The 11379-nt window shown below is 39.8% G+C and overlaps 1 protein-coding gene across 1 annotated transcript; it reads right to left on the bottom strand.

Annotated features, from left to right (window-relative positions):
- Positions 1 to 8905, bottom strand: LOC308691802 (gamma-crystallin M2-like; the record flags this gene model as incomplete). Its single annotated transcript, XM_081367363.1, has 5 exons — positions 1 to 273; positions 382 to 624; positions 7628 to 7816; positions 7927 to 7988; positions 8683 to 8905. 5 exons carry the CDS (start codon positions 8903 to 8905, stop codon positions 1 to 3), a joined length of 990 nt encoding a protein of 329 aa, XP_081223489.1.
- Between the last annotated feature and the right edge of the window lie 2474 nt (positions 8906 to 11379).

Raw genomic sequence — 11379 nt, 5'->3', positions numbered from 1 at the left:
CTAGTACCAGGAATCCATGATACGCCTCATGCTCATGAATCTCATGCCACCCATATTGCTGAAGCTCCTGTACTCTCCAGGCCTGAAGTAGGACATCCTGCCTCTGTAGTGGGGCTGCTCATACATGAGCCAGTGGCCGTCCATCACATGACAGGACTGGCAGTGAGACATGCGGTAACGGTCCATAATGTTGTCACAGTCATCCATCATCTCGTACATTTGACCCATGAAGTTATCCCTCTCATAGATCCTCATTCTGTAGGATCCCCTGTACTGTAGTGGAAGAGAAATCCATTTAATTTAAGTTTATCAGCCAGATTAAAATGTTAACATGTAAACACAGATGTATCTTTATATTATATAAGCTTAAATTGAACTCACCATGGGGATCATACGGCAGGACCTGATGCAGTTGCTCATCCCGAACATAGACATGTAATCAGCGTACTCGCCCCTTCTAAAGAAATACTGATTTCCCATGTAGTTGGGATGATCATACATCATCCAGCATCCGCTCTCCACTCTGCAAGAGTGACAGCGATTCATGTAGGAGGAGAAGTCACCACTGTCACCCATACACTCATAAGAGCGACCCTGGAAGTTCCTGTCCTCGTAGAAGATGACCTGAAAGTTAATGTTTGCAGTTTTATTTTTATTTTCTACTTTTATTTTCATTTTAATTAATGTTTGAAATTGTAGCTGTAATGAAGTTTACCTTGCCCATCATGGTTGTGCTGTCTGATCCTCAGTAGTTCCACAAAGGAGAAGCTGAAGCTGATTCTGGTTGTTGACTGACTGCTGTCACCTGTACTTTTATACAAGACCAAGACTAAAGACTACACAGCACCTATTGTTAGTCAATTCCTGACTGTGCAAGTTGGCACAGAGGCTGCTAGTAAGCGTAGTATCTAGATCTTAGTCCTTAGTAATTTGTAATGATTTTCTTCTGAAGTTAAGATTTGTCCAAATTAAAGACTACTAGAGCCTCACGATTGTGGATAAATGTGGAAAAATTTTATGTCTTTTATTTATTTTTCTGGACAGCACTTTGGTCCACTTGGGTTGTTTTAAAGTGCTTTATAAATAAAGTTTGATTGATTGATTGATTGATTGATTGATTGATTGATTGATTGATTGATAAATTGAGAATATATTTTTTAATTAAAAACTATGAAACGAGTACAAAAGGAGTTTTTATCTTTCAACGTTTTAGTTTTCCATATTCCCACCTTTGACACATATATTTGGTTTGTTTTTATACATTTTGCAATGGTATACTTTCTAATTTCCCAAATGAAGCACTGCTACAAAAGACTATGGTAACACTTTAAAATACGGATCCTTCGTTAATGAATAATTACACAGGAACAAATGAGTAACACAATATTAACAATCTAGTAACTACAATTAACTAACAAGTAACTCTGATTAACGAATTAGTAAGTAATAGCACACAGATTTAAGTGGTAGTTCACTATTAACTAATCAATAACTACTATTTTTTAATACTTCACAGAGAACTACTGAATTTTTTTACAGATTTAAGTGGTAGTTCACTAATAACTAATCAATAACTACTATTTTCAATACTTCACAGAGAAATAATGAAAAAAATTCACAATTCATGCAAAACTAATTAATAACTAATGCAGGACAAATTACTAGCACTAGATTAACATTACTGCTAGATACTGTACACTAATTATAAATATGTAATACTAATAGCGTAGCAGACTTATGATTTGGGAAAGCTGTCAATAATTAGCCTATGCACTGCTGTCTTTTAGAGAACTATTCATAAACTAAATAATTTTTAAGAATTGCTTTTATAAATGCACTTGTCTGGAACACTTACCCTGTGGCCGATTTTCCGGCATTCCTCTGGACTGGCTTTGAATAACTAGACTCATCATGGTGAGTACTGGAACATACTGAGTCATCAGCCATCAAAATACCAGTTATTTTATTATAGCTTGAGTCATTTGAGACACTTGAGTCATTACTAGTTAGTTAACATGATCTTCACTTTAGAATACGGATCCAAATAATTAGTAGTTCCTATAGGGGTATGTAGTAACACTTGAGTCATTACTAGTTAGTTAACATGATCTTCACTTTAGAATACGGATCCAAATAATTAGTAGTTCCTATAGAGGTATGTAGTAACACTTGAGTCATTACTAGTTAGTTAACATGATCTTCACTTTAGAATACGGATCCAAATAATTTGTAAGTCCTATAAAAGTATGCATTAACACTTGAGTCATTACTAGTTATCATGATTCCATGCTGTAGTTACTAATGAAGAGCCAACCCGAAAGGGTAGAATCATCTAATCATTCACAGGATATATATACACACACATATTTATATATATATATATACATATGAACAAAGAGACATACATAAAATCAATTTTGAGAGGTAGGTTAAATAATAAATTAACTGGTATTTGGATGGCTGATGACTCAGTATGTTCCAGTACTCACCATGATGAGTCTAGTTATTCAAAGCCAGTCCAGAGGAATGCCGGAAAATCGGCCACAGGGTAAGTGTTCCAGACAAGTGCATTTATAAAAACAATTCTTAAAAATTATTTAGTTTATGAATAGTTCTCTAAATGACAGCAGTGCATAGGCTAATTATTGACAGCTTTCCCAAATCATAAGTCTGCTACGCTACTACATATTGATAATTAGTGTACATTATCTAGCAGTAATGTTAATCTAGTGCTAGTAATTTTTCCTGCATTAGTTATTAAGTTTTGCATGAATTGTGAATTTTTTTTATTATTTCTCTGGGAAGTATTAAAAAATTTTAGTTATTGATTAGTTATTAGTGAACTACCACTTAAATCTGTAAAATATTCAGTAGTTCTCTGGGAAGTATTAAAAAAATAGTAGTTATTGATTAGTTAATAGTGAACTACCACTTAAATCTGTGTGCTATTACTTACTAATTCGTTAATCAGAGTTACTTGTTAGTTAACTGTAGTTACTAGATTGTTAACATTGTGTTACTCATTTGTTCCTGTGTAGTTATTCATTAACGAAGGATCCGTATTTTAAAGTGTTACCAAGACTATTTCTTGTGAAGCTAAGGCTGTTTTTATGATTGGAAAATGTCTAGGTTACAACTGTAACCATGGTTCCCAGAGGGAACAACATGCTGCGTCAGCTGACGCTATGGGCACGCGTCCCGCAGAACCCTGTGTCTGAGGCACGTGTACCAACATGCCATTCATGGCCGACGCAGTGCAGTGCTCATGCAGTGAGTGCTCAGCGTGTAAGAAGGGCACCTGAAAACACGTCATCAGCTTAATATTTTCTGAGGGAATACACGCTGACCTGCCCAACTCAGGGAACCATGGTTACAGTCGTAACCTAAATGTTCCCTTTTGAGGGAACTCAATGCTGTATCAATACCAACTACGCCATGCTGACCATTGCCTGCTTGAGCTTAAAAGTAGTCTAAAACCCCAGGCACCAACAATCCACGGCTTCAGCCCAGAGCCAATTGTGTGTAGGTCAGCGAGCAGCACACACCATGTACAGTGTGTGCAGAATTATTAGGCACGTTGATTTTCTGATCATATTTTATTTCCAGGAACATTTTGCCAATTCCAAACCATATTAATCTTAATAACTACTATTAATTTTGTATTTAATCATGTATAAGTGATATATAATTGTTCATGAAGGCTGGAAATGAAAAATGTCTTATTTTCAGGTGTGCAGAATTATTAGGCAAGTTTTCTTTTACAGATAAAATAAGCCAAAAAATAGATTTAACAAAGACTGAAAAGTCAAAAATTATTAAATCCCTATGAGAAGAATGCAATACTAATGCAATACTAGAGATTGCAGTTAAGGCATGACCATTGGACAGTGAAATGCTCATTGGGTCAGCAGGGTCAGACAAAAACAGGTGGAGAAGAAAAAACACGTTAACTGCAAAAGAATGAAGAATTAAGGTGAAGAATTAAGTGTGAAACCATCAGGAACCCTTTAGTCTTCAGCGCCACCATTTTCCAGAACTGCAACCTACCTGGAGTCTATAGAAGAGCAAGGTGTCAGGGTCTCAGAGACTTGGGTTAGGCAAAGAATCCTAAAAAATGACCCCCTCTTAATAAGAATCACAAACTGAAGAGTAGTAAAATACATGAAGATTGTTTTTTTATAGGCTTTATAGACAGACAGATTGAGAGTGACTCTTGAAGGACCAGCACCACATCCTCTTCTACCACTGTTTGAAGAATTCATCTTCCAGAATACATTTTAATACGTTTTGGGAGTTCATTTTTAGTCCATCTCTGCAAAACGGACTTCAGGGTAGGAGATGGACTAAAAATAAACTCACAAAACGTATTAAAACGTATTCTGGAAGATGAATTCTTCAAACAGTGGTAGAAGAGGATGTGGCGCTGGTCCTTCAAGAGTCTTTCTCAATCTGTCTGTCTATAAAGCCTATTAAAAAACAGTCTTCATGTATTTAACAACACTTCAGCTTGTGACTCTTATTAAGAGGGAGTCATTTTTTAGGATTCTTTGCCTAACCCAAGTCTCTGAGACCCTGACACCTTGCTCTTCTGGAGACTCCAGGTAGGTTGCAGTTCTGGAAAATGGTGGCGCTGAAGACTAAAGGGTTCCTGATGGTTTCACACTTAATTCTTCACCTTAATTCTTCATTCTTTTGCAGTTAACGTGTTTTTTCTTCTCCACCTGTTTTTGTCTGACCCTGCTGACCCAATGAGCATTTCACTGTCCAATGGTCATGCTTTAACTGCAATCTCTAGTATTGCATTAGTATTGCATTCTTCTCATGGGGATTTAATATTTTTTGACTTTTCAGTCTTTGTTAAATCTCTTTTTTGGCTTATTTTATCTATAATAGAAAACTTGCCTAATAATTCTGCACACCTGAAAATAAGACATTTTTCATTTCCAGCCTTCATGAACAATTATATATCACTTATAAATGATTAAATACTAAATTAATAGTAGTTATTAAGATTAATATGGTTTGGAATTGGCAAAAAGTTCCTGGGAATAAAATATGATCAGAAAATCAACGTGCCTAATAATTCTGCACGGCCTGTACATAATTTCTCCCAGTAATCTAAATGATGTTATGAAAGGCCCTGAAGCTTCTATGCCCAATTTGGAGCCACACTCCAAGAGAGTCAAGACCCCTTAAAGCAGAGCTACCAGAAATTCAACACAGCTCACATCTAACCATTCTGCCATAATTGGGGCAATGGGAAGGAGCATAACCTTACTTAATACCCAGTTACCTGGAGAAGATGACAGAGAAGAGAGCATAACTATCGTAGATTAGTAATCTCAAACATCTGTCCAGCTCTACTTCTGAATATTATCAGAGCCAAACAACACTGTGTCTGCTTGACCTGACTGCCAGCCATCCCCTAGTTATTCTTCTTTAACAACAACCTTCTGTACCACAGCACCCTCTTTGGAGGGGGAGGGAGGAGATTTTATTATCTATACAATATAGTACTGCAATCTATCTAGTCACAATCCTCAGTCACCAGAGCAGTCACCTCAACACACTACATTTCCCATCATCTTCTCTGGCTAAAACCTGTTCACACTCAACAATCACCACAACTGTCTGCCATCAGCCTCATTAAAGTATTAAAATGGTTCGAGTCTTTCTTTTTTTTTTTTTTTTTTACAAACAGAAAATTCTCAGTTAAAATAGGAAACGTCACTTCTAATGTAGAAAATCTGGCTAGTGGAGTGTCACAGGATTCTGTCTTATCACCAGCTCTTTTTTCACTATATATGCTTCCCCTGGGTTCTATCTTTAGGAAACATGGGGTTTCTTTTCATTGCTACGCTGATGATATGCAAATTTACCTGCTCGTGGCTTGGAACAATCAAACTGCTTTAAAGTGTCATGAAACCCCCCTGTTTTAGCCTGGTCGTTCACACCTCAAAGTTAAAAAAAGTCTCAAGAAATGGGCGTGCAAAGCTGTTGAAAAGTGGAAGTGTAGAGGGTGTGAAGAGGGGAGACAACAACCAATAAAACACAGACCTGCAACACTCATTATACAGACACATGATGTTTTATTGACAAAGTTCTGGAGGAGCACATTCAGATAATTAACACAAGTGGAGAGCACTCAGCAATCAACGATAAGAGGTGTATATACTGTATATATATATATCCAGCATATACTTCCTCTGTCGGGCCAGGCTCTGTGAAGAAACGTTTAAATGGCCTTCCAAACCTGTGAGATGAACTGAGTACCTCTGTCTGATACAATGTTTTCGGGGATTCAATAGCACTGGAAAACATGGTTAAACAGGAGTTCAGCTGTGACCATGGCCATGGGCAAGCCCTTTAGTTTAGAGGAATCAGATGAAAAGACTTTGAGAAACGATTAACAATGACTAGGATACATGTGTTACCATCAGAGGGAAGCAGGTCAGTGGCGAAATCCACTCCTAGATGTGACCAGGGGCCGGTTTCACAAAGCTATTTTAGACCGGTCTATAGTGTTAGTCTAAAATTTGCTCATAGACTAGTCTAATGCAACTTAGACCGTTTCACAAAAATAAAGACTGACTTAATTTAGACCAAAAAAATTAGACACCTTACCCCCAGGCTAACTTAGGTCTAAGACTCTATGTTACCTTGGCAACCAACAGTAACAATCAGTTACATTACAAACTGCCAAAAGAAAAGGGGAAATGGCTCATAATTTAAACATTTCTTCTTGTTACTACATTCCCAAGTAAAATGTCCTTGTAACTGTTAGGGCCGTTACATAGTCAACGCGAGCAACGATCGACGTGCTCCCTTTCATACGCAAGCGTCACGGGCGATGCGTGAAATGCAATACACCGTGACTGCTCAAACAGGGGGTAGTAGAGTCATAGTGGAGTCATAGCTCTGAATGCCCGCCTATTTCGCTTCAAACGCTCGCTTTATACACGCGTCCTATTCGCCTTGAATTCACGAATGGATTCAAAATGTTCAAGAGTCGAACTAGACGCGATAGACGCGAACTTGACGCTCTATTCGCGTTTGGTGTGAACGCTGCATAATAACAGGCTGCGATGTCAAGATTGCAATGCTGGAATGTGTGTGTGAGTGTGTGTGTGTGTGTGTGTGTGTGTGTGTGTGTGTGTGTGTGTGTGTGTGTGTGTGTGTGTGTGTGTGTGTGTGTGTCAGAGAGAGAGAGAGAGAGAGAGGCACGGGCGCGATCGAACAGTGGAATCATAAAAACATACTCCTTCATTTATACTCCTCCAACAAACACATATTTTCCGCTGGGGTAAACTGCACTGAGCGGTTTAATGCGCTTACTCGATCCGCCATGTTTTTTGTTTTGAAAAGTGTCTTATTTTACCCAGAATGCATTGCAGTGTAGTCCTACTTAAGATAGTCAGAGTCTTAAGTGCTTTGTGCAACGGTCTGATTTAGATGTCTATCTTAAGTCTGACTATCTACTATACCTAAGCTATAGTCAAAGTCTATCTTTGTGAAACCGGCCCCAGGAGTGTTGTGGAAAAGGCAATGGGTGGAGTTTGCCAGATGGAAGATGGTGTGGACTTTTGGAGATGGCACAGTCCAAACATCCCTGAATAAACCTTCTCACATCCCTTGCCATGCTGGGCCACCAGAAGCGTTCTTGCAGCAGTGAGAGGTGGTCAGTGCCCACTGAAGAGTGTACAGAGTGGATTATGTTAGTGCGTTGTGTCCTGGGAACATAGGTGTGGCCTGGAGGACATTCCAGCAGAGTGGACTCAGAGGCATTGGAGGAAGTCAGTTGCTGGTCCAGATTCCACTAGATAGGACACATGAGTTGAAGAGGCAAGACGGATTCTGGTTCATCAGACTTCTCCTCAGGAGTATGGGTCAGAACACGTCACTGACGTCGGAGTAGCAGGCTCAAACATCCACTGATTGTAGTTCCACAGGGCTCTCAATAGACGTGAAGTTAACCAGAAATTGATGTACTGGTCGAGAAAGATGAGGGAAACATCCTGAGAAACAACTATCGCCCCACTTCAAGACATCTCCAGTGGTCCAGGATAAGTCGGGGTTGTCTTGCGCTAACCACGGGCATCAAATATAATACCAGTGGTGGAATTCTCCAGACACAGGAAAGGGGATTGACTCCAACTTGCAACTGTTGCAACTGTGGTTAAGACATGTCTTCCAGCACCACAGTACAAACAGAGACCCTGGGTCGGCCTCCTCTGCCGCACAGTAAATGTGAGAGAAAAGATCTGGCTGGCGATGGAAATTTGAAGATTGCTGGCCCTCGAGGTCATCTAAACAGGGCTGCATAAGACGGGCGACACTAATGGACAACTGGATGAATCTCTCGAGGCAGATGGTGTCATATGCAGCGAGATGAAGTCGCAGCCTGGAATTCAATTCCTGCCGATAAGTGATAAGTGGTGAAAGTGAAAGTGCCATGTGAAGGCCATGTATGTTAACCCCTACTCGGAATTTCTGAGTGGTGAAATTGTCCAGTGTTTGTGTGATGGGACCAACTTGGTTTTATATGGTTTGGGCCCATTGGAGCACTCACCCCGTCAGCAGGGATATAACAAAAGCAATCTTGGCTCGCTCAATGGAAAAGTGGTGCAACTGCATCTCCAGGGCCAGTGAACATTGTAGAAGAAATCCGTTGCAATCCTCTACCTAGCCTCCTGGGTTGGCCACGGAACTGGAGACTACTGGTGGTGAAGGAGTTGTGGTGATCGATAATGCGGAAGTGGTGCTTGTGAGTGCTCGCTTGAGTGCATCCAGGATATCCTGTAAAGGATCCGGGTTGCTCATCCTGAGCTTCTGCTTTTGGCTTAAGGACAATGGAGCTAGTGGGATAAGTGAGGGGAACTCCCCCACACTCCTTAAAGAGCTCCATCTGAGATCTCCTCGGCTGCAGCCTGCGTGCTGCCTCGGCAAGCACTGGACTTGAGCTGCAAGTCTAAGCGACTTGACTCTCTTCAGTCATGCACTGCGTCAGCCATGAATGGCATGTTGGTACATGTGCCTCAGACAAAGGGTTCCGATACCGTCAGCTGAAGTGGCATTGCGTTCCCTTCTCAGGGAACTGTGGGTCACTTTTGGGTTTGTATTTGTAACGAGGATAGATGTTGAGGGAAGAAGGAGGCGGGAACCGGCGAACGTAAGTTCTCATCCTGCTCGCCACAGTATTCTTACATTGTGTCTTAACCAGACATGGCAAGACGCCTCAACACACAGTAAAAGGTATCTTTTCTGTTAAGAACAGTTTGTGTAACAACAACCTGTAAACTATGACAATAATAATCTCAGGTACTGATTAGGTGCTTTATTTAATGTTATTTAATGTATTTTGGGACAAAGATTGATTCAGTCACTCAGTATGTATTTTAAATACTTGGCTCGGCTCATAAGGTACATTCAACAACAATCCAGCACATGACTGCAAACACAGGGAGAATAAATAGGGAGAGCAAACAAAGCAGGTAACGAGGGTGGACAGGTGGGGCAAATGAATCAATAATCAGATAACAAGGTGGGCGGGGTTTGACAGTCAACAAGAGAGCACATGGAAACACATGCCAAGCCATGTGCTCACACCAAACATGACAAAAAACACAAGCACATGGCCAGTAAAACAAATCACAAGCCAGGTGTTCACACAAAACGTGACAACAAGAAAGCACACAGCTAGTGAAAACACGAATCGCGTACTACACAGAACACAACAACACATGCAGACAGAAGAGCGTACGGTCCGACCGAACTTGAAACCGCACGCTCACGTGACAAGACAGAGCACACGAGAACGAGCGAAAGCTCATCCTGTGCACTCACAACAGAAAACAAACTCGCTGAGCATGGATGTCTGAATCCCGACACAGAACCGAAACCAAACTAGACCGACGTGTCGGGATCCAAACACAATGCCCCGCACATGTAACAAGGCCCATAGACAAGTGAGTGCACGGCTCGAGCACGCCCGAAACCGCACACTCAGACAAAGAATAGACAAAACCAGGAGTGTCAGAGATCTGTCACAAAACCAAGAAATTAACTGGACAGAAGTGACAGAACCCTGACACTGAGAGTCAGCTGATGCGAGCTTGACTAACGTGACCTGCCAGAACTGACGCTACTCTTAATTGATTGTACTACAGACTGATCATATTTCAAGCTGTTACTGTATACCAGCTACCCAATACCCAAATCTACCCAAATGTTTTGTAGACTACATTTATTGATTTGATAAAGTAATCACATCCGATCACTATATTCATTCACTAGTCAAGTACTTGATGCAGTGATCGACCATGTGTACAACTTTTTTCACTACACTGTAGATTATTGCACATCTACAAAAGAAAGAGTTAGAGTGGAATGACTTGCATCTTGGTATAACAGCCAAACTCAGTAGAGCCTGGTTGCACATATGCACTTGTAGTTTACTTGTACTCTTTGCTTTCTGTGATGTATTTTGCTCTCTGCACAATAACTGGAAATAAAAAATTTTTAAATAGATTTAATACTGGATAGTGGGGTGCACTATAGGAAGTTAAGGCAAGCCTCAAAAACTGCAATATCAGCATAGTGCATTCAATATATATATATATATATTTTAAATCAGTATGTAAAAGATATCCATCATCAGAACTGTACAATCTATTTTTTTCTGAGTTGTGCCTGTGAAATAATCTATATGGTATTGTATTAGCAACTATTCTAATCACAGAATATATGCACTTTGGTGTTTTATGTACAACCATTCTCAAAGACTGTGCAAACCACAAACTAAAACTGTATATGTGTGGAATAATGATAGTATTGAAACATTAAAAGGATGCTTCTCCTGCACCAACTGGAACCTCTTTCAAAGTTTGGACTTGGAGGACACTGTAGAGACTATTACAGATTACATACATTTCCGTAAAGATAATGTGTTAAGCCAAAAATTAATAAATTAATAACTATATACCCAAATAATTAATCTGATATCTCTAAGGAAATTAAAGAGTGCATAGTACAGACAAAAATGGCATTTAGGAGAGGGGACCTTGTAGCTATGAAAGATGCACATCTTTTTCAAGGAATTTAACTATAAACTAAGGGCAGCTCGGAGGAAGGAGAGGGAGACATTTGAAACTCATTGTTTGACTAACACTAAAAAATTATGGGATTCTATGAAATATATGACAAATATGGCTCCAGCCAAAAGATCTATCAATGTGATAGATGAGGGGCCAAAGGCAAATGAGTTGAACAATTTTTATTGTAAACTGCACTGGATGCTTTATCTGTATTGGATTACTCTAAAATAACTATTGACCAGCATATGGTGGAGAGACTGTTTTCACATGTCTGTCCCAGCAAGGC

Source organism: Scardinius erythrophthalmus (genome assembly GCF_964197995.2).
Source record: "Scardinius erythrophthalmus genome assembly, chromosome: 6".
Taxonomy (NCBI): domain Eukaryota; kingdom Metazoa; phylum Chordata; class Actinopteri; order Cypriniformes; family Leuciscidae; genus Scardinius; species Scardinius erythrophthalmus.
The sequence above is the reverse complement of the archived record's forward strand: the minus strand, read 5'-3'. Positions and strand labels throughout refer to the sequence as shown.